The following is a 24,526-nucleotide window of genomic DNA, read 5'->3' on the forward strand; positions in this document are numbered from 1 at the left end:
TAACATGATGTAAGTAAAAAACTGATGTTGCTAAAATAGTAAAAACATATTTTATGCTATTTAACAGACAAAGACGACGAGCTGAGAAAGAGCTGCAAGAAAAAATAGCAGAGAAGCTAAGGAGAAAACCACGTGTGGCTTTCCAACCAGAGAGTTCCATTGTTAATGATAATGATTCAGAAATAGTTACGAAATCCAAGGTACAGAAAAACTGCTGTACATTCTTCCCTGCTTTGCGTGTACACAGAGTTTGGAATGTCTCTGTGGTTTATCTAGTCTTCTGATTGCCGAAGCTTCTGATTGTGACTAGGAGAATCTTTACATCATTTAAGATGTGAAGCAGATACATAAACCTTGCTGCATCCCTTCATGCAACAGTGGACATACAGTTGCAAATGTGAAAAGCAAGTTGGTGGTAAATCAAAAACTATAGTGTAGAGCATCTGCCGGTGTGACTTTCTTATACTTAATCACTCCTTGCTTTTTTCTCTGATCTCTTAATGCATACCATATATGTTCTCTGGGTTGCTCCTAATACAGTTTAATCTCTTTTAGATGCCTCCAGCATTTCCCACACATAGTTTGTTATGTAACCTATATATTTAAGTCAGATCTTTTCAAACATTCCTTCTAACTTTGATGACTGTTTACTTATTTTTGCAACAAATTAAACAAACATGAACAGTTTTGTTTATAAGGATTTTTTAAAAGCACACTTCACTAAGTCCTCAAGAGCATGTGGGGAGGCACTTAGTAAAAATGTTGACTTCCTGAGCAGTTTTGATACGGTGGGTTACTATTTGAGTGTTAAAACTGCTCTGCAGTAGAGAACATTGCAGTTTAGTAACTGCATTAAATTAGTAATGTTCTTTTTTATTGTTTGACTTGTGAGTTTTGTGAACTCCTTCGTAGAGTTACTTTGATAGAGTAAATAAATATTTCTAGGATAGGATTCAAATCTATACCTAAAAATTCAACAATTCTCTTAGCTATTGAATGTTTGCTTCCCCCCACACCCGCTGCCCCCCAAATAATGAATATCTTTGAGTTACAAGATTGATCATTTGGGGATTCATTTAGGAGCAAGAAGAACATGGTGGTTCCCAGCCTTTGGATGATTTTGACATTCCTTTTGGTATGTATAAGCATGATTAATGTAGTATCTCAGTTCAAAGTTAAAATCAGCTTTCTAGAATTATGTGTATAAAAATGAGACAATTATTTTCAGTTTATCTTTGACAAGATTGAGTGTGTGTGTGTGTGTGTGTGTGTGCACGTGCGCGCGTTGTGTTTTGATGTGTTATCCGGTAGAGCAGTGGTTGACAAACTATGGCCCACAGGCCAGATCCAGACCATGCCTGTTTTGTAAATCAAGTTTTATTGAAACACAGCCAAGCCTATTTGTTTACACATTGTGACAGATTTTGCACTGCAGCAAGGTTCACTTGTTGCAAGAGGAGCCACATAGAATGCAAAGCCGAAATATTTATTATCTTGCCGTTTACAGAAAAAACTTGCTGATCTCTACCGTATAGCAGTGCAATTAATTAGAATCTCAAATACAATACTGATATATAAGGCCTAAAAGGAAATTATGGAAGAACATGCCTGTCGAATTCATCATAGAAAATACATGCACATTAAAGTAAGGAATCAGTTCAGAAAAGAGTACTTGCTTAGAAGATAGTAAATTCTCTTCTTTCTTTAGTTGGTCAGTTTACTTCTTGCCACCAAATGGATGTATTCCCCAGGGCTTTCTCCTTAGTAATTTTCATACACACAAACAGTCACTCTCAGGACTTCAGCTACACTCAAATGATACTCAAAGGCACATCTACCCTCCCTCATCTTTCTTTTCTACTTTCACCTTAAACTTAACATGTCCAAATTTTAAACTGGCATCTTGCCATTAGTGATGTCACCATTCACTTGATTGGTGAAGATTTTTACCTTGAAAGTCACCCTTGGTTTACCCCTCACCTTTGTTGTCCCACTCCTTCACTCAGTCCTTGATGTGGTCCTCCCTCTCTTTGTTGGTATCACTGCCCTGCATCAAGCCTCTGCGTGCCTAAACCACGCAGGTTTTTTTTTTTTCCTAACTGACCTGCTTGCTTAGCTTGCTAAGCCTTTTAGTACTCTTTCCCACTCACTTGTCTTAAAACCAGTTTCTCTTTCATTCTTAACAGTGGTTTGGGTTTTTCTTTTCTTTTCTTTTCTTTCCTTTTCTCTTTTTTTCTTTTCTTTCTTTCTTTCTTTCTTTCTTTCTTTCTTTCTTTCTTTCTTTCTTTCTTTCGGCTTTGTGAAGGTAATACTTGTTCACTGAAGAAAATTGAGAAAATACAAATAGGAATAGGAAGAATATTAAAATCTACTCCCCCCAAAAATCTCCCATACATTTTTAAAAAGTTTATTTATTTATTTTGAGAGAGAGAAAAAGAGAGAGAGGGGGAGGAACAGAGAGACAGGATCCCAAGCAGGTTCCACACTGTCAGTACAGAGCCCCATTTGGGACCTGAATCCACAAACTGAGATCATGACCTGAGCTGAAGTCAGACAGTTAACCGACTGAGCCACCCAGGTGCTGGTCTCATAATTTTTCTGTTTAGAGATAGCCAGTGTTAATATTCCCCCAGGGTTTATTTTTTGAATGTCCTTACTCATATATATCTGTAAATACATATATACATATGTACACATTTTATTTATATACATTTTTATATATAAAAATACCTCCTCTACTTGTTTGTAACTTATTGTTTTTACATACTAGTATTAAGGTAGACATCTTCCCATATCACTAGATATTCTACAATGTCATTTTAAGTTTATTTATTTTGAGAGAGTAAGCACACACAAGCAGGAGAGGAGCAGAAAGAGAGGAGAGAGAGAATCCAAATAGGCTCCGTGCTGTCAGCAAAGAAACCGACATGGGGCTTGACCTCACAACTGTGAGATCACGACCTGAGCCAAAATCAAGAGTTAGATGCTTAACCTACTGAACCACCCAGGCTCCCCTCTACAATGCCATTTTTAATGACTGCATAGTATTCCCATGGATGTGTGTTGTGTGTATTTCAAACAACAATAATTCTCTACTTCTCTGACACCAGCTGGTGTCCTATAATTCACGTCAAGACTGACAATAACCCAGAGTTAACACAGATGTCACAGATTAGTTCAGTTCCAAAAGACTGACCAATTCAAGCTATCAGCTACAAACGGGTCCCCATACACCTGCATTTTTGTCCAGGCAGCTACAAATTCAGGTATTCCCATGACTCACCTCCAGGTTTACTAATTTGCTACAGTGATTCAGGAACTTAGAGAAATGCTTTACTTAAGGATTACAGTTTTATTATAAAGGCTACAATTCAGGAATAGCCAAATGGAAGAGATGCATAAAGGAAGGTATGGGGACTGAAGGCACAGAGCTTCCATATCCTCCCTGGATATACCACTCTTCCAGCACATCCCCTTGCTCATCAATCCAGAAGCCCCCTTAGCCTCATTGTTTCAGGATTTTTATTGAAGTTTCATTGTAAAGGCATGATTGATTACATCGTTAACCATTGGTGATTGAACTACATCTCCAGCCGCTCTCCCCTCCCCAGACGTAGGGGTGTGGTGGGGTTGATTATAGTTCTAATCCTCTAATCATGTGCTTCAGCCGTTTAGTGACCAGCACCTATCCTGAAGCTATCTAGGGGCCTAACAAGAGTCACTTCATTAGCATAAACTCAGATATAACGACAGACACTCCTATTACTCAAGAAATTCCAAAGACTTAAGGAACTTCATGCTTAGAACCAAGGATGAAGACTGAATGTGTGTGTGTGTGTGTGTGTGTGTGTGTGTGTGTGTGTGTGTGTGTGTATTGAGTAGGCTCCGCACCTAGCACGGAGCCCAATGTGAGGCTTGAACTCATGACCCTGAGATCAAGATCTGAGCTGATATCAAGAGTCAGGATGCTTAACCAACTGAGCCACCCAGGTGCCCCTATATGTATGTTTATTATACTACCATGTGCCATAATTGATAATCTCTTATTCTTTTTTTTTTCTTAAATTTTTTTTAATGTTTATTTTTGAGAGACAGAGAGAGAGTGTGAGCAGGGGAGGGGCAGAGAAAGAGGGAGACACAGAATCTGAAGCACACTCCAGGCTCCGAGCTATCAGCACAGAGCCTGACCTGGGGCTCGAACTTACAGGCTATGAGATATGACCTGAGCTGAAGTCGGTCGCTTAAGTGACTGAGCCACCCAGACACACTGATAATCTCTTATTCTACTTTGTCTTCCTGGATGATCTCCCAGGAAAATCCACATCTAAACCCAAACTCCCATAATAGAGTTTGGATTTTGATTCTACTGCTGCTGAACTTCTCCACTTAGGTGGAAATTAACTCAAGTGCAGCATGTACAGTCTCAATTTGTTATCCCTTGCCACCAACTGGTTTGTTCTCCTAATTCTCCATCTTCATTTGTGTCACTACCAACTCAACCCCAAAACATTGGCTATCTGAATTCCGTCTTCCCTTGCCTTCTCATCCAGTCAATGAGCAGGTCTTCCCTATTTTACTTCCTTCTTTTTAAGTTTATTTTTATTTATTTTGAGAGAGAGACAGAGAGAGAGAGAGCAAGCAGGGGAGGGGCAGAAGGAGAGGGAGACAGAATCCCAAGCTGACCGCACAGAGCCCGATTTGGGGCTCAAATATACAAACTGTGAGATCATGACCTGAGCTGCGGTCAAGAGTTGGATGCTTAACTGACTGAGCCACCCAGGTGCTCCTTTACCTCCTTTGTAATTTGTAAATGTGTCCTCTGGGCCCCACTCCTCACCATTGCTAGAGGTTCTTATTTGAACTATTGCAGTGCCTTCATCTATCTGATTGTCTTCACTTTTATCCACTCCAATCTACGGTCCACACACTGGCTGGGGTGGTTTTTCTAGAACATCAATCTGACCATATCATTTTCTTGCATAACATTTTCTACTAGATCCTCATCAGCCAGAAGAACATCTAGGTTTCTAGACTAGACATACAGAATCCTCCACAGTTTTGGTTTTGAATTCACTGAGCTGCCTTTGAGAGTTAACGTAGGCACCACCTCATTCAAAACGTCCATATTAGGGGCGCCTCGGTGGCTCAGTCAGTTAAGCTTCAGACTTTGGCTCAGGTCATGATCTCTCAGTTCATGAGTTCGAGCCCCACGTTGGGCTCTGTGGTGACAGCTCAGAGCCTGGAGCCTGCTTCGAATTCTGTGTGTCTCTTTCTGCCCCTCCTTCCCCACTCATGCTCTGTCTCTCAAAAATAAATAAACATTAAAATTTTTTTTAAAAAGTTAATTTTGATAACATCTGGGCACCTCATACCTCACCTCCTTTGAGTTAGGTTCTCTGCTTTTGGATATGTTGGCTTCTCAATGATTGCTTTCAATGTTTTGTTATATTTAAGAAATGCTACAAAATGATATTGAAACTTCAGCTGGATTGCATTTCATGGCCTGTGTAAGAAAGAAAGCTGTAGAATGTCAGGATGCAAGTACAAATACAGACCCAGGTAAAATGCTATTTTACTTTAATTTTTAAAATTCATATATTTTTTGCAACATTGCATATGTCTAGATTTTTTTCTTCAAAACAATGATTTAAAGTGAATTTTAAGTGATGTGATAGTAGTTACTCATCCTAGGTTCTTGTCTTCAACCCTGGTGTATACTTTACAAATTTTAAACTTAAAAAAAATATTTTAATGTTTATTCTTGAGAGAGAGAGAGAGACAGAGCATGAGCAGGGGAGGGGCAGAGCGAGAGAGGGGCACAGAATCTGAAGCAGGCTCCAGGCTTTGAGCTGTCAGCACAGAGCCCGATGCAGGGCTCAACTCATGAAACTGTGAGATGATGACCTGAGCTGAAGTCAGATGCTTAACCAAATGAGCTGCCCAGGCGCCCTGACAAATTTTAAACTTTAAAATTTCACTTGAATTTATGGTAACTTACATAATACACAATAGAAATTTTTGTTCAAAATACCGTGGACTACATCCTAAATCAGTAGAGACAATGTTTTGAATTTGGGTTCTCTACGCCATTAATTGCCTTCACTGGGATTTCGTGCCTAAGACTGAGAGACCTGGGGCTGTGGCTGGTGAAGCCGAGTCAGGAAGAGGACTAGGTTGGATTTGCTGTGGGAAGGGCATACGTAACTATGTCCAAGAACAGAGGAAAGAAAAGTTGAAGGACCTATTATTTGGAATTTTGCCTGACAAACTTCCTCATTAGTGTAAGTGCTCCGACCTTTGTGCTGTCGCAATTCTTTTCTATGATATGTAGGAAAAAGTTGCTCTTAACTGTGTTCAGAACCTTGCAAGTGCTTTTTTAAACCTCTAATTTAAGTTATTATAAAATAATATTTATCGATATGGTTTCAAAATAATATATGATCATTATAGAATATTTGGATAATGTAGCAAGTTATGTAGAGGATGAAATTAACTGTAATCATGCCACTTAGAAGTAACATTTTGATGATTTTTCTTTCAGTCTCCTTTTGCACATTTTACATAGTTTGGTACAGTAGATAGTACAGGTGTCCTCCCTCTGTGTCTGAACTGTCATCTTCCAAATATTATTACTATCTTCCCTGAGAATTTAACCCTTTGTGGGTCCCAGTGTTTGTCTTTTTTTTTTTTTTTTTTTTTTTTTAATTTTTTTTTTCCACGTTTTTATTTATTTTTGGGACAGAGAGAGACAGAGCATGAACGGGGGAGGGGCAGAGAGAGAGGGAGACACAGAATCGGAAACAGGCTCCAGGCTCTGAGCCATCAGCCCAGAGCCCGACGCGGGGCTCGAACTCACGGACCGCGAGATCGTGACCTGGCTGAAGTCGGACGCTTAACCGACTGCGCCACCCAGGCGCCCCAACCAGTGTTTGTCTTTTACCCAGATACCTTTGGACACTCTCTACTCAGTCTCTTTAATATATTACTCAGTATTTATCTACATTATAGTTCAAACATACATAGTGTATATATATATATATGTATATAGTATATGCACTGTAGCATATACTTATAGTATTTATTTGTGTTATACTATATATTTACTTACATTATAGCATATACTATATGTTTGCAGTATAGCATCTGTATTCTATCAGATATGGTCAGTATTATTGCATATTGCACACAAACTAATGGATTAAATGAACATTAGTTAAGAAGTGATGTTCAAAATGCTTTATATTTAGTAATCTTTGATGGATAGTTATTTAAATGTTTAAGAAGTGTTTACTAATGTTTGGCAGTATTGGATAGGCTGGAACACCTTTTTCTCCCCCATTTAAAAAGTTTCCTGGTTTTTGACTATGCGGCACATTTTTTTAGAATGGATTAGATTTGGATAACAGAAGTTACCTATATTTTGGATCCTTTGCTTTTCACTTTGATGTCTGCTTATGCCAAACATTTATGTCATGAAAAAGTACTTTGTAAACATATTCCTTCTTCCCGCTGTGTCATAAAATATTTAACTAATTCTTTAAAACTTTTTTTAATGTTTATTTATTTTTGAGAGAGAGAGAGACAGAGACAGAGATTGTGAGTGGGGGAGGGGTAGAGAGAGAGGGAGACACAGAATCCGAAGCAGGTTCCAGGCTCTGAGCTGTCAGCATAGAGCCTGACACAGAGCTCCAACTCACAGACTGAGAGATCATGACCTGAGCCAAAGTTGGATGCTTAACCAACTGAGCCACCCAGATGCCCCTAACTAATTCTTTATTGTTGAATGTATTAGGTGGTTTCTAGTATTTTTCTCCTATAAATAATGCCTCAGTGAGTATCTTCTCATATATGAGAGGTTTTTCTTTTCTTTTTCTTTTTTTTTTTTTTTTTTTTTTTTTGGTCATCATGTTGATTTAGCTCTTTTATCTTTACTCATCTGACAGGTCATGAAAATGCATCTTACTATTTAGTTTTTCTTTCTATCTGAATGAGGTTGAGCATGTAGAAGATGTTTTTTGATGCAAATGGTGAATACACACTTGGGAAACATTCTTAAAAGTTAAAGCCTTTGCAAAAGCCTTGAAGGTAGTTTGTTGCTATGTAGTCTTCTAAAGCTGGCAACCTGTTTGCTAGAAGTCTCTTATAATGCAGGTATCAGGCCCAGGGTAAATAATAAAATCTGAAATTATCGTTAATTTTTAAAAACTAAATTCGTAAGCTGTCTACTACCTTTAATACATGATATCTAAAAATCTGCGTTCATGTATTTAATTTCTGTTTGTTAATTTTTTTCTGTTTTTTTTCTTTTCACTTCAAATCTCCTCATTGACTACAAGATAAAAAAGCTGCTTCTCAAGAAGTTGTTTCTGAATGTTGTAAAAGTGAACAAATCATTTCTTCCATATCGGGTATGATTTTTTCTTTTTTTTTCTGCTAATAGCATTGCTACTTAAAGATTATGTTTTTGTGATGCCAAAACAAGAGTTACCACCATCCATAAAAACAGGAATAAAACCAATCAATTGAATCCATAGAGATAGAATGATAATTTAAGTATTTTCACTTTCCTTTTTTCTAGGTTTTTGGTTGTCATATGGTTTAAATTTAAGCCTTGGTACCAAGTTTCTAGTATTCAATAAAATGAGAAGTTATATTTTACATAGGAATTTTGAAAGTAATGTTCTGTTAAAAATAAGTAATGTTCTGTTAAAAATAAGGGGGCACCTGGGTGGCTCAGTTGGTTGAGTGTCTGACTCTTGGTTTCGGCTCAGGTCATGATTTCATGATCCTGAGAATGAGTCCCAGGTCGGGCTCTGTGCTAGGTGGGGAGTCTGCTTAAGATTTTCTCACTCCCTCTCCCTTTGCCCCACCCCTACTTGTGCTGCAGGGTCACTAGGAAGTAAAATTAGAGTCCTACGACAGAAGGCACAGAGTTAGACCATTTGCTAACCTACTGTGACAGGCTTCTTTATTGTACTTTTGAAACGAAGCTAGTGACTTTTGTAAAATTTCAATGTTAAACATTTTAAGGGGTAAAATTTAGCCAGGGCCTCTGTGAATATACTAGAAACTACTGAATTGTGAATTGTGCCCTTTTAAAGGATGTGAATTATATCCCAATAAAGCTGTTAAAACAAACAAATAATAAGAAACAGTGTTGAGAATAAAAAAACAAATTAGTTATGGGTTAATTTCCTAAACTGATTTTCTTGAAGTCTCCAAAAAAAACCATGACTTAATATATCTGAAATGGAAATAGGAAATTGCAGCATTTTCTTGACATTACTTAGACACTTTATTATTCTTGTGAATCATTCATATGAAAAAAGCACTAATCAATCTGCATTTAATTATTAATTACTCCAGAGTAAATTGCCCTTAGGATAGAATAAATTTATTTATACCTGTGAAGCTTCTACTTTGATTTTTTTTTTTAAGATTTTATTTTTAAGTAATCTCTATATCCAACCTGGGGCCAAACTCACAACCCTGAGATCAGGAGCCACATACTCCACTGACTGAGCCAGCAAGGTGCCCCCTACTTAGATTTTTAACAAAAAAATTTTACGTTGTTTGTTGCTTACTTGTTACAGTGCTAATGACTTGGAGTTATTTGTAGATTTTTAAAATATTCCTGATGATTCTTTTCTTAATTTTCAGAACATGAGCCTTTGAATGTTCCTGAAGTGTTGGCACCAGATGTATATTTAAATCTCAAACTTTCCACTGAAATATCAGAGAAACCTTTGTCACCTTCACCATCTGATCCGGTACTAAATTTGGTATTGTGCTTTGTTCAGAGGTTATAATAATACCTTTGTGCTAAAATTTATTATGGTCATCTGCATTATTCACTTGTATAGATGAAATGAGGCTAAAATCTCATCTGCTACTTTGTTGAAAAGATCAAAAAATTAAGATTTAGATATTATGCCCCAAAGTATTGTAAGCTAAGACCATAACACATACTTCCTGCAGCTTTCCCTAAGTTAAATTCATATAAGCTCCTCTTGTTTAGGATTAAACTTTTTTTTTTTTTTTTTTTTTTTTAACAGGGGAGGAGGGTTCAGAGTGGCTCTATAGAGTAAAAAGAATGTAACTCTCTTTGATTCTATGTGTTTTGGTTCAGGTTGGACACACTTACATAAATGTAGTTGACATTAAAGCTGATGATCTACAGGAATTGCCTGTCAGAGAAGAGCCTTCAGATGATAATATTATCAGACAGCAAAGTAATCATCTGGAAGTCCCATCTTCTGCAGAGTTACATTATATGGCAGCTTCAGTTACAAATGCTGTCCCCCTGCACAGTTTTAAGAGTGAAGGTAATAATTTTTTCTTGCCTTTTAAGTAGGTTAAAAACATTTTGAAAAATTCTTCAGTATAGCCTCATTCCCCCTTTTTAGGTCTCTTAGCACTCCTCTTGCAAACCTACTATACTTCTGGATGTTTATATTCACATCTGGAAATGTTCTACTCGTCTCTTAAATACCTTATTTAGAAGGTTAGAATCAATCTTTGTATGCTTTTCATATTCTTGATAGAGTCTGCCACTTCCACCACAGATTTATTTTTTAAACCTGCAAAAGTGTCTCCATCCTGTCTAGATGGAAGAAGCTGGAGGGCAGCAATTTCAGAAGAGAAGGAGCCTGCTATCGCCTCACCTGTACCATCAGAAATACAGCAGGACACAGGTGAATGCTCTAGCTGTGGAACATGATTCTCCCCATTCTCTAAATTACTGTTGTATAGAGATAAGCTCTAAAACTTGGTAATTGCCAAGGAAATTGGCAGGAAAAGGCTTTTCCCTTGGTAAGGAGAGTGGGGGCAGATAGGTAAATAAGGTAGAGTCATGGTTCCAAGGCTGGGACTCATGGGTGTTTTGCAAGGAGACTACAGCTCTGTTTCCACATATGTCTTTTCTTTTTTTTTTTTTTTTTAATTTTTTTTAATGTTTTTATTTATTTTTGAGACAGAGAGAGTCAGAGCATGAGCAGGGGAGGGGCAGAGAGAGAGGGAGACACAGAATCCGAAGCAGGCTCCAGGCTCTGCACTGTCAGCACAGAGCCCGACGCGGGGCTCGAACTCACGGACTGTGAGATCATGACGTGAGCTGAAGCCGGATGCATAACCGACTGAGCCACCCAGGCGCCCCCACATATGTCTTTTCTTAAGTAAGGAGGCTAAAAATAAATATCCTGTGGGATGTCATGAGTGCTTTGGTGTTAAAAAGGAATTCTCATGTTTAAAAAGGTAGGAGAGGCGGCTCACTTAAGCCTCTGACACTTGATTTTAGCTCAGGTCATGATCTCATGGTTCGTGAGATCGAGCCCCGAATTGGGGCTGACAGTGCAGAGCCTGCTTGGGATTCTCTCTCTCTACCCCTTCCCTGAACACGTGCACGTGCTCTTCTTTCTTTCTCCCCCCAACCCCTTCATCAAAAATAAACTTTAAAAAGGTGGGAGATTCTAGAATAGCACATAGAAAATACACAAGTATGTAGCCAACCATAAAATATTATTAATAAAACATTCAGTTTATAGTTATAAACCAGGTTGTATTATTGCTAAATATTTGTAAGATTTATAAGAATATTTCTCCAAAACCTAAAGTTATTACATCCAGTAGATGATTAGAATAATCTTAATATGCAATCAGACTTTCTGCAATAGAAGCTCAGTCTCTCTTCTGGGTTCCACAGCTGTTGGGAGGAGTGGACCCAGCCTTATGGTTGTCAGATGCTTGGGGGCAGAGTCCAGCCCTGCCTGCTAATTGTGTATCAACAATGTGCACTCAGGAGATTTGAGGAAGGATGGGTGGCAGGGAAACCTCACCTTAGGATGTGTTGGGGCATGTGTGTTACAGCTGTGTGTACCAGTAAGTGCTAGCATTTCAGATTTTGAAGCCTTTGCCCTTTCTCTCTCCTGTCTTGGGGCTGTTTGGTGCATGGGTACTGGAGGGAGAATGCATGAAGCTAACCATCTTTCAGGCTGGGAAGTGTGTGGGGAAGTGAAAAGAGCTTGACTTTTATTTTTTTAATTAAAAAAAAAGTATTTATTTTTGAGAGAGAGAGCGAGAAACAGCACAAATGGGGAAGGGGCAGAGAGAGAGAAAGAGGGAAACACAGAATCTGAAACAGGCTCAGAGCTCGAATCCATGAAGTGTGACCTCATGACCTGAGCTAAAGTCAGACGCTTAACCGACTGAGCCACCCAGGCACCCCAGAGGTTAACTTTTAGATTCAAATAGAACAGACCTGGTTTTTAGTCCCAGCTCTGTCACTTCAGAGTTTGGATACTTTTTGCAAGTAAATTAACTTTATCTGATCCTTACTTGTATCTCTGTGAGATAAAACCTCATAGGGTTGTCATGTGGGTTACATCCAGCCAAATACCTGTGGGCTACTTAATTAGTTTCCCTTCATTTTCACACTCATCAACTGGAACCACACCCATCTCCCTGTGATCCCTGACTGTGCTCAGCCAGCATTTCAAATTACTTACAAGCTACAGGTTAATTTCCTTCATCAGTGAGATCAAGTCTGTTCCACCTTGTGGAAGATCATTCTCTGGATCTGGTTATAAAAATATGTCAGTGGACCCTTCTCCCCTTATTAAATCAAGCAACTTTAAAATGCCAATGAAAAGGAAGAGTTTTATATTTTGAAAATAAATTCCATCATGGTATTTATATAACATACCTTAAGATTCAGAATATAGGGGCGCCTGGGCGGCTCAGTCGGTTAAGCATCTGACTTCGGCTCAGGTCATGATCTCACCATTCGTGAGTTCGAGCGCACATCAGGCTCTGTGCTGACAGCTCAGAGCCTGGAACCAGCTTCAGATTCTGTGTCTTCCTCTCTCCACCCTCCCCCCCCCCCCCACCATCCCCTGGTCACACTTTGTCTGTCTTTCTCTCTCACAAGTAAATAAACATTAAAAAAATTTTTTTTTTAAAGATTCAGAATATAGTTATACAATAGAGTTGAGTGGGATTTGTATTATAGCAAAAGGCTGGCAGAAGGAAGGACAGGGTCCCTAAGTATTTAAAACAAGCAAAACAAATAATAATTTCTGCTTTTAGTGATACTTGCTCACCATTTTGAATGACAGCAGCTTCCTATTTTAGAAACCATCTCCAAAAGGAATGCTTTCAGCTATTAATAGCAAGCAGAGCTTTGCTGGATGGACAGAGGGAGAACATTTCAGTGTCAGTGGAACTCAGTATTTAACCCTCCTAGATTTTTGCTATTAGTCAGTGGAAGTGGAGCAGATTCTCCAGAGAAAGGGAAGCTATGTTTCATTATGTATGTAGGCCATTCTGGATTTTGAGCATGTCTGGTTCTTTTGCTACATTTTCTACGTGAAGTTTGTATATGAAATTCTTTCCTGAGAGTGACTAAGGGAGACACTTCAGGCTGCTGAGAAACAGGAAGGATAGATGGTAAAGTACTGTGAGTCAAGCTAAAAAAGGTAAGGCCAGGGGTGCCTGACTGGATCAGTCAGAAGAGCATGCAACTCTTGAATCTCAGGTTCATGAGTTTGAGCCTCACGATAGGTGTAGAGATTCCTTATAAAAAAAAAAAAAAAGTAAGGCCAAAACAGGTAGGGGAAGATAATACAACCACCATTGCCAGCATTGGAATTTACCATTATCTTCTCATTGGAAGCTTCACGCTAGACTGGGGCTGGGAGATAATAAGCACTGTATATTTATATATTTAGTGATTCCATGTATTTAGTGATTCACATTTTTCAGAGTGTTTTGTTGCATAATTTGATCCTCACAAACCTCTTTGAGTTAGGTAGGACAGGCATCATAATCCTCATTTGTGTGACTATTCAATAAACACTAAGACAGGGGCCAGATATCAGGGCTGAAGAAGAGAGTACTACCAGGCTCTCTGCCTGTGGGCTCACCTATAGGCGGAAAGGAAGGCAGAGAAGGAGATGATTATGACACAGCACGGTAAGTGCTGTCAAGGTGGTATGGATGAGATTCTTGGGGAATACAGCGTGTAATCCATCTCCAGGGAGGACTGGACTATTGAGAGGAGAGATGCCTAAATGGAATCTTAAAGGGAAGTAGGACTTGGTGAGACAAAAGGCATACAGACTGAGAGAATAGGTTCTGCAATGACTTGGAAGTTTGATGAAGCCTGCAGAGATTGAGAAAATTGAAGTTCATTTGGTTTAGAGGCAGTGGAGCAGTTTGCTTGTTTAAGAAACAGCAAGAGATGAGCGGAGAGGGGGGCAGAGGAAAGACTGAATGTCATTGTCCTCACAGGCATTTGGACTTTTAAGATGAAGGCATTAGAGAAACACTGAAGACTTTGAGGTGAGAAAGGAACAATATCAGATTTGTCTTTTAAAAGATCTTGAGTGGGGGGGGGGGCACCTGGGTGGCTCAGTCAGTTGAACATTTGACTCCTGATCTTGGTTTGGGTCATAATCTCATGGTTCGTGAGATCAAGCCCCGGGTCAGATTCTGCTCTGACAGAGTGGATCCTGCTTAGGATTCTCTCTCTTACTCTCTCTGTGCTTCCCTGCTTGTGCACACATTGTACTCTCTCTTTCTCTGAAAATGAATAAATAAACTAAAAAAAAAAAAGAGATTCTCTCTCTCTCTCTCCCCCTGCCCCTCTCCCCCACTTGCATTCTCTCTCTCAAATAAAAAATTAAAAAAAAATCTGTGTGGAAGATGGACTACATGAGGGCAAAATAGAGATACTAATTGGCGTCTATCTATTGTGAAAGCTTCACCTAAGCAGTGGTAGTAGGAATGGAGATTTTGGTTGGTAATCCTCAATATTCGGTGTTACTTTGGATCTGAAGGAAAGAGAAGAAGCTTGAATGACTCTCAGGCCTGTGGCTTAGGAACCTGGGTGAATGATGGTGCTGTTCACCAACCTGGGGAATCAGGAAGAGGGAGCAGGTTGGAGGGGCAGAGTTTTGATTGCTGTGCTTTTGGGACTACCTAAATGAGATATCCAGGACACAGGGCTGGAGCTCACAAAGGTGCCATGTGAATTTGAGAGTCACCTGTGCATCAGTGACATCACCCAGGGAGAGTGGGCAGGGTGAGAAGAAAAGTGAGCAGAGATTGGCACCCTGGAAATACTGATGGGTCAGAGGGGCAGGCGCAGAAGAGAAGAACAAGAAGACAACTAAGATGGAAGACCAGTAAGGGGAGGAAGAGACCCAGAAGCCAGAAAAAGGATGCATTTAAAAAAGTGTTTCAAATTTGGGACAAGAATCAATTGACTTGAAGAGTAAGAGAGAGTCATTGGCTTTGATATTGGTCTTGGGAGGTTTGGTGTTAGCCTGAGATCCCATGTAGAGTTGGTAATGGCCCACAGCAGGCCTGGCTTTTACTGTGTGACATTGTTGGTTTTCAAGTACAGTTTTTAAAAAGTCAAGAATATTAAATAAAGTTGCTTTTTGATGAAGCAGAGGGTAAAAGTAACATTCAAACTGCCTTGTATACGGAGTCCTATGGTAATAGTAATACTGTTACATATTCTTATTTCACAACAGACAACTCTCAGAAGTCAGGAAGCTGAAGTGTTAGAAAATTTCTGAAGGAATGTTTTGTTGACTTAAACTGAGGTCTTCAAAAAAATTAGATCATCAGCATCTACTTCTCCCTTAATTGTAATCAATTCTGATATTACCTTTATTAATATTTAGATATGCTGAAGCCAGATTGCCGATTCAAAGAGCAGAGCTCAAAGTCATCTGCTGCAGAGGAGTATCTGCTCTGGGAGCTACTGCGGGATGTCTCTGCGGCTCGTCCCGCACAGAGCTCTGCAGCTCGCCGGCTAGAGCATCTTACGTCTAAGCTTCAGAAAATTGATGAACAACTGTTAGCAATAGAGAACATTGCTGAAAACATAGAACGGGATTGCCCCAGACAAAAAGTGCTAGATCGACATTGTGATAAGGTAGACTGTCTTTTATTTTAGCTATTTGTTTGTTACTGAGTTATTAGATTTTGGTGTGATGTAAGTTTGGACATTTGATTTTTCAAAATAATGGGAAATTAATTAATTAATTTATTTATTTATTTATTTTTTGAAATTAGGGTTTCTCAACCTCAGCATGACTGACATTTGGGCCAGATAACTCTTTGTTGTAGGAGGCCTTCCTGTGCATTGTAGGATGTTTAGTAGCATAATGATAATAACAATGTCTTCAGATGTTGCCAAATGTTCTTTGGGTGGCAAAATCACCCCCAGTTGATAACCACTGCCTTAAACTTTTAAGAAGTGAACCAGTGCTTCCTACCATGAAAAGAAATAGTTGAACTAGAAAACAAGAATGTGGTTTTAAATGAACCCTGCCCTTAATTATCATTTTCTTCAGCAAGATTTTTTTTTAACTTTACAAATATTGTTGTCTTTATATTTGGAATTCCCGGTTTCTTTTAAATATTTTATACAATGGGAATAGTAGTCCTTAGATGGTTTCTGTATCTTTAAAAAATACTCATGAGAAAGAGATTATTTATGTGTATTATCATGGTAGTTAGACAAATGGAAAGGAAGTCTTAAACATGAATTAATTATTTTGCACAAACTTTTTTTTTTTAGGAAGTAAAATTCACATAAAATAAAGATTAAGGAACTAACAGTAAAAATATTTTGAGTGTGTAAAAGCCTTGTATTGGGAAATGCAAATTGGTCTGCAGGATAAGAATTCCATCACTGACTTACCTAACAAATATTCCAGGTTGCTAGCAGGTTGAGATTTTAAAAGATGTATTTATTAGGTTTATAGTATTTCTTTAATTCAAACATTTAACACATATTAAAAAGTTAAGATTAAACACATGTGAAATTACACTGAAAAAATACGAGGTAGGGCTACTATTAAGTAACATTATTATGATGTTTATTTGGTTGTTTTCCTTTTTGTTTTGTTTTTTTTTTAATTTTTTTTTTCAACGTTTATTTATTTTTGGGACAGAGAGAGACAGAGCATGAACGGGGGAGGGGCAGAGAGAGAGGGAGACACAGAATCGGAAACAGGCTCCAGGCTCTGAGCCATCAGCCCAGAGCCCGACGCGGGGCTCGAACTCACAGACCGCGAGATCGTGACCTGGCTGAAGTCGGACGCTTAACCGACTGCGCCACCCAGGCGCCCCACCTTTTTGTTTTTTTAACCCAGACTTAAATATTTCACTTCAAAATGAGTGTTAAGTTTCAGAGTCATCTTTGGAACTCCTTATTTCAAGGAATCACTTTCAAAGTTGCTTATGTCTTAGTATATTAAGCATATCTAAAGCCAAATATGTTACTTAGCCTTGAATCTAGTCTTAATCCTGGCTTGCTCCAGAGTCCAAGAGTTTGTTCCTTCAGTAAACATTGAGCTTCTGCTATATGCTGGGCCATGTGCTAAGTTGTGGGAATGGAAAGATAAACAAGGCATACATAGTCACTACTCTCAAGCAGCTTAGAATCTAACGAAGGAAGACAGATGTATACTCCAGTATATGCGTATGAACAGGGTGCAGCGAGAACAGTATGGGACACACGACCTGTTGTGACTAGAGAAGTGAGTGAGTGAAGGGGTGGCATCAGAGAAGGCTCTGTAGAGCTTACTCTTGAGCTGATAATGAATTGATATTCACCAGTGAGATAAGGAAAGGCTGATGGGACATTGTGAGGTAGAGGTTGATGGTACTGGGCTTTAAGACATCTGGCAGTAGAGGTATAGGTAGGGGCAGCTAAGGCATGATGGAAAGTATTGTTTTCCATGTCAAGTGATTAGGATTTTATCCCATAAATAGGCAGTAGGAAACCATTGAAGAATTTTAAGCAGTGAAATGATATGATCAGATACTCTGGCAGCAGTGTGGAGGGGAGATTGGAGAGGATAAGACTGAGAACAGGGAGATCAGTTGGGTCACAGTGGTTCTAAACTGACTCATTAGAGTCATCTTGGGGAACTTGTTAGAATTGCAAACTTATGGCCTCATACCCCTGAGATTCTGATTTTAAGTAATCCTAGGGTGGGACCCAGGAATTTGTGTTATTAGTTAGCTTCAAAAATGATTCTTATGTAGCTAGCTCTGTAATTTTTGTAGTTAGCTCTATACTGGGTTTACTGATTGATGTTTGAGATCCACTGAATACCAAGCCAAGAAGTAACAATAACCTGAACTTTAACATTGAGGATGAAGGGAAGGATGTTGCAGGACTCAGAGGGAGATCGGTTGTGGGAAGGTGAAGAATAGAAAGATCACAATGGCGTCCAGATTTTGAGCCTGGAGTCATTTTCCAAACTAGGGAAGAAGTAGTATGTGTGTTTTGGGAGGAGGGAGGCACCGTGATTTCAGTCAGAAACATGTTAAATTTGAGGTGCTGTGAGATGAGCAGGCAGTTGGATATATGCTTCTAGAGCTTAGGAGCTAGATTTGGGTTGATGGTACAGATTTTAGAGTCCTTAGGAGGAAGTTCAAATCATAATAGGGCATTCACCCAGAGAGAGTACACTGAATGAGGAGTGAAAGAGGATAAAGGGCAGAATTTTGTGGGTGCACAAACCTTTAAAGATGAAGATTCAACCACAAAGCTTGAGAAGGAGCATTCTGAGGTAGTAAGAGACTCAGGAGAAAGCAAGCCAAAGGAAGAGTTTCGAGAAGGAATTTCCACATATCTGGATCCATTACATAAAAGGACAGATGTGTAAGTCGTGATCTTTTTCAAAATATACATGGCAGGCCTACTGAATCTGGGGTGGTAGGGTATGGACAGAGGAAGGGGCAGTGGCTTGGCAAGGGGAAGGGTGCAGATCACACACATGTATTTTGAAAAAGTTCCTAAAAATTCTGTAACCACTCCCCTCTCGGCCCAAGCCTTTTTTAACATTGGAGGACAGGGATTGTGCCTTTTGCTTGGCACATGACAGGCATTTGATGAATGTTTATTTAATGGCTATCTTTGCTCTCTCAGTTTTAGATTCTGACAGTAATAAAATCACATTTATATAATAAAGACTTATCACCAGAACAGTTAATAATAATTGTAGCACATGCTTGGGAGACAATTTCAAAGGAAGAGAGGTTGCTCAAACTCCAAAAGTATTTAGTCTGCTAAGGTGACTACTTTGAAGGAGCTAGCACTAATTTAAATGAAACGTTGGGCATATTGTTTTAAAATATTCTCATCCTGTTGTAATGTACACATAAATACAGAGGTTTTGACTTGTGTATTTTAATTAATAGAACAGACTGTAAGCCTGGAAGAGGCAGAGGGATACTTTTGCACAAGTGCTGACTAGGGGCTTTGAAGACCTAGGTTGAGATCCATATTCTGCCACTAAGAAAGTCACTCAATTTCTTTGGGCCTTCTTCTCTCATCTGTAAAATGAAGGTTTAACATTCCTCCCCAGTCTAAAATTATGTGATGCTGTTTTCCTTAGGAAAGGTTAAATCATTTAGACTACAAATAGATAAAAATTTCCTTCTCTTTATCTGTCCCCATCGTTTAGCTCTTACTGGATGTAATCCCATTTCTTTCACTTGTTCCCTTAATATTTAAAATGTACATAAAATTATTTAACAATGTTGTGAAATCATCAAACTAAATTTTTCAAGTTATTTTTTTGTATGTGTTTTTCTACAGGGTGCATCCTTAGACCATATTGAATTGTCCTCTGGTCTTGAATCTGAAAAAACATCTGCTTCAAAAGCCACTGGTATTTCGGAAGGTTTGTGTGTGTGGTGGGGGGAGGGGGGCCTGACCTTGCTCTGAAAGGGGAAGCATTGCCCTTGGGAGTGCCAGAATTGGGGACAGTTTTCATTTGTGAGCTGAAGCCATCAGTCCCCTAATTGTTAGATTAGGATATTTTTGTGATCATGTGATTGGCTCCCACCCGTGCCATTTTTTCCTGAGAAGCCAGTGCTGTAAACTCCTAGAGTGGGGCAGCACCAGCCACACACTCGCTGAGGTTGCACACAGCTTTGTGCTGTGGTTGCTCTTTGTCCCTGGTCATCTGCAGAACTGGAATTTGAGGTTCTGATTAAATGGCCAGGCAGTGGTGAGATGGTATGTTTCATTATTTCTCATTGAAATAATGAAATGAGGGTACTTAAAAACTTTTCTACTGTATCTATAGTTGTTATCCTTACACTGTCTTTCATTCAGTCTTGTTAGCAATGTAATGTGTTTTTTGTTTTTTTTTTTTATTAATTTTTTTTTTCAACGTTTATTTATTTTTGGGACAGAGAGAGATAGAGCATGAACGGGGGAGGGTCAGAGAGAGGGAGACACAGAATCGGAAGCAGGCTCCAGGCTCTGAGCTGCCAGCACAGAGCCCAACGCGGGGCTCGAACTCACGGACCGCGAGATCATGACCTGGCTGAAGTCGGACGCTTAACCGACTGCGCTACCCAGGCGCCCCTGTAATGTGTTTTTTTAAAACAGGCTTTGGTTTGTTGATTCTGTTTAATTTTTTTTTAATGTTTATTTTTGAGAGAGAAAGAGTGCAAGTTGGGGAAGGGCAGAGAGAGGGGGACAGAGAATCCCAAGGAGGCTCTGCGCTGACAGCAGAGAAGCCCAATGCGGGGCTCAAACTCATGAACTGTGAGAGTATGACCTGAGCTGAAACCAAGAGTTGAATGCTTAACTGACTGAGCCACCCAGGCGCTCCTAATTTTCTTTTTCATAAATTTCTATTCTTAGCTTTATGATTTCTTCTGTTTTTGAGGGCTTAACCTGTTGACTTTTTCCTGACTTCATTCTTTATCTTTTTCTAATGTGTGCATTTGAAGCTGAACGTGTTCTTGTAAGGACCCAGACAGGAGTGTTGATACGAACCACGTTTTGGTGTTGTTCAGATCTAAGTAGTTTGTAATTTGTATTAATATGTCTTCTTTAGGGACATCTGGGTGGCTTACTCTGTTAAGCGTTCAACTCTTGGTTTTGGCTGAGGTAATGATCTCACAGTTAGCCTGGGTCTCCATGCTGACAGCACAGAGCCTTCTTGGTATCTTTCTCTCCCTCTCTCTTTCCTCCTCTCTCTCCCTCTCTCTGCTTCTCCCCCACTTCTGCTCACTCACTCTCTCAGAATAAATAAATAAACTTAGAAAAAAAATATCTTCTTTAGTTTGTAAAAGGGATTTTTAGATTCTCAATATTATGGGGTTAGGGCTATATTTTTTTTTTTTTTTAATTTTTTTTTTTTCAACGTTTATTTATTTTATTGGGGACAGAGAGAGACAGAGCATGAACGGGGGAGGGGCAGAGAGAGAGGGAGACACAGAATGGAAAACAGGCTCCAGGCTCTGAGCTATCAGCCCAGAGCCCGACGCGGGGCTCGAACTCACGGACCGCGAGATCGTGACCTGGCTGAAGTCGGACGCTTAACCGACTGCGCCACCCAGGCGCCCCAGGGCTATATTTTTAATGTATTTACATTTTCACTGTTTGTTTGAGAGAGTAAGCACACACATGCAGAGGAGGAGCAGAGGGAGAGAGGGGAGCAGAGAGAGAGGATCTTGAGCAGGCTCCATGCCCAGTTTGTGATCTCTCACAAACTGTGAGATCATGACCTGAGCTGAAAAATAAAGAGTAAGATGCTTACCCAACTGAGCTACCCAGGTGCCCCTGGAATTTTCTCTTTATTTTTGGCTTATTTTATATTTTTGATACAAGTGTGTCTCAGTGTATACATTTTAAAAATTTATTCTATATGGGAGAGGAATGATTCTTTAAGTTGCAGGTTTAATGTTGGTTATTTTTCATCCATTTCCTTTTGGAGTATTGCTTCCTCCCCATGCTTTCTGTTCTGTTTTCTAAAACACCAGCTATTTGGACCTTCTCGCTTTATTCTGTCTCTTAACTATTAATTGCCATCTTTTTATCTCTCAGTGATATACTCAGGGTGATGTCATCCAATCTGTCTTTTAGTTTGCTAATTTTCTCTTCCGTGTCTTCTTTGCTGTAGGATTTAATTTTTTTTTTCGCTGCATTCTTAATGTCTACAGGTTCTGTTTATTTCTTTTTCAAATCTATCTGTTTGCTGGATGTACTATCCCGTTCTTTTATTATGGTTTCTATGCCCTTTTATCTACTTAATGATTTTAGTAATATTTTATGCCCTTTCATACTGTTTTACTTCATGTGTGCATATTCTCAGTAGTCAAATCTGCATACTGCTCTCTTTCATGGTTGTTTCTTAGTGCGATTTGTAATTAAAAAAATTTTTTTTTAACGTTTTTATCTTTGGGGTAGAGAGAGATAGAGAGAAAGCAGGGGAGGGGCAGACACAGAATCTGAAATAAGCTCCAGGCTCTGAGTTGTCAGCACAGCGCCTGGCGTGGGGCTCAAACCCACAAACCATGAGATCATGACCTGAACCAAAGTTGGACGCTTAAATGACTGAGCCACCCAGGCACCCCTGTAATTTTTTTTTTTTTTTTTTATCATAAACTTATCTTTAGGAGAGTTCTGCTGGGTTGTATACACTTGTCTTTGAAGTGGTTTTGTATTTGCTTCTTGCTATCTGCTGAAGTAGAAAGAGTTTGGGGAACAAGTTTTCCTATACATTTCTGGGCTTGGAGTTGCTTTACTACATAGATGGTATAAATTCAGATCCCATACCTGCTTGTGGCAAGACAGAGGTTTTGATTTCTCAGAGTTGACTTATTTTTCTCCCATCTACCATTCAGGAAGATAGAAAACTTCTTTGCTGCTTCTCCATGGTTTTTCTTATCCTCATTTTATGGACAGACCTATCCTTCAGTGCTCTAGGCCATGTGAAGGTAGCTCAGTTCTCCCCACGGCTGATGGCAGAAACCACATCTCCTGTTTCTCTATGCACTATCCCAGCATCCTTCTCCGTATATTGCCCAGCTTTGATTCCTTTTTCTTTTCTGGCACTGGGGGATTTCTTTATTTACAGGGCTTGTTTGCATATTAATCTATTTATTTTATTTTTTAATTCCTTTTAAGTAGGCTCCATGCCCAATGTGGGAGTTGAACTCACAACCGCATGACCTTGAGATGAGGAGTCATATGCTCTACTGACTAAGCCAGCCAGTGTCCCTAATCTTTTTTTTTTTTTTTTAATTTAGCATTTCTTCTGTGTTTTTATAACAGGGTATGAGCCTGTCCACTTCAGCTCAGTCTGCCATGTTTTCTGAAACTGATAATAAACTTAACAGTTTTGGGGTGCCTGGGTGGCTTAATTGGTTAAGTGTCCAGTTCTTGATTTCAGTGCAGGCCATGATCTCATGGTTCGTGAGTTCAAGTCCTGCAACAGGCTCTGCTCTGACAACACAGAGCCTGCTTGGGATTCTCTCTCACACCCTCTCTCTGCCCATTCCCTGCTCACATTCTCTTTCCCTCCTTCCTCTCTTTTGCTCTCTCTCAAAATAAATAAACTTTAAAAAAATAATAAACTTAATTTTTTTTTTTCAACGTTTATTTATTTTTGGGACAGAGAGAGACAGAGCATGAACGGGGGAGGGGCAGAGAGAGAGGGAGACACAGAATCGGAAACAGGCTCCAGGCTCTGAGCCATCAGCCCAGAGCCTGACGCGGGGCTCGAACTCACGGACCGCGAGATCGTGACCTGGCTGAAGTCGGACGCTTAACCGACTGTGCCACCCAGGCGCCCCTAAACTTAATTTTTTAAAAAAAATAATAAGCATAATTTTTTTTACTATGAGAGAGGTTAAGTTTTAAATATATTCAATTATATCATTATATAGTGGAAAGTTATCAAAATAATATGTTGTAAACTTCTATCTGTTGCCATGTAAAAGGGTTAACTAAGTGTTGTATCTTTTTTCCCTGTGCTTTCTTTCTTCTACTATTTTCCTTTGGATTAGCACATTTCCTGACTCATAGGAATGAGGAGGATCAAAGTGACAAAGAGGAGATTTCAGAAGCTGAATTTTCAGTAACAGAAACTCATTGTAGTCAGAAAACCTGTGTATTTCCTTCTGCTGATTCAGCGGTCAGCCTTTTCAGTGGCCAGAGTACAACTTCTCCTGGTATTGTTCTTCCCTTTTTTTGTTTACACTTTTATCTTCCAATACACTATTGCTGAAGAGTGTTTACTGGGAACACAGTTGTGAAGGATTTGTGAAGCCATTTTGCAATATTTATAAATTTCGGGGCAAGGGAAGTTACAATTTGTACCATTTATTGAAGAACTGTATTGTCATCTTCATTAGATATTGTAAGGATATATCTCTAATAAGACATAATGTATGATTAGATATCTACAAGTTATTTTAATAAAATGTTAAGTGTATAGCAACTGGAATTACTGTACTATCTGATTTTTACAAAAATTGAGAAATTCAAACTCTGCCAACATTGAGAACCTTGAGTTTTAATTATGAAAACAAAACAACAGCTGTAGTGTATTGAGCCTCTGCTGGGTCCCCGATATTGCTGTGTTACATGCATTGACCCTGGTGTAAGCCTAACCTGTGAGGTAGATGCCATTATTGTCCCCATTTTACAGTGGAGGATATTGAGACTTAGAAAAGTTTAGTGCTATTTTTCTGT

The 24,526-nt window shown here is 39.2% G+C and overlaps 1 protein-coding gene across 11 annotated transcripts in view; it reads left to right on the forward strand.

Annotated features, from left to right (window-relative positions):
- The window catches only part of CPLANE1 (ciliogenesis and planar polarity effector complex subunit 1), a 149,477-nt gene that overhangs the window by 90,961 nt on the left and 33,990 nt on the right, over positions 1–24,526 (forward strand). For 6 of the 11 annotated variants that reach the window (XM_045439900.1, XM_045439895.1, XM_045439934.1 and 3 more), the window contains 10 exons: positions 68–200; positions 1,081–1,135; positions 5,455–5,559; positions 8,337–8,408; positions 9,661–9,770; positions 10,130–10,325; positions 10,545–10,694; positions 15,690–15,943; positions 19,628–19,712; positions 23,839–24,003. In XM_045439900.1, coding sequence (XP_045295856.1) covers positions 68–200; positions 1,081–1,135; positions 5,455–5,559; positions 8,337–8,408; positions 9,661–9,770; positions 10,130–10,325; positions 10,545–10,694; positions 15,690–15,943; positions 19,628–19,712; positions 23,839–24,003 — 1,325 coding nt within the window. The remainder of the gene's footprint in view (positions 1–67; positions 201–1,080; positions 1,136–5,454; positions 5,560–8,336; positions 8,409–9,660; positions 9,771–10,129; positions 10,326–10,544; positions 10,695–15,689; positions 15,944–19,627; positions 19,713–23,838; positions 24,004–24,526) is intronic. The other 5 variants (XM_045439916.1, XM_045439944.1, XM_045439906.1 and 2 more) reach the window with 4 other exon arrangements.

This window comes from Leopardus geoffroyi, chromosome A1 (genome assembly GCF_018350155.1).
Source record: "Leopardus geoffroyi isolate Oge1 chromosome A1, O.geoffroyi_Oge1_pat1.0, whole genome shotgun sequence".
Taxonomy (NCBI): Eukaryota; Metazoa; Chordata; class Mammalia; order Carnivora; family Felidae; genus Leopardus; species Leopardus geoffroyi.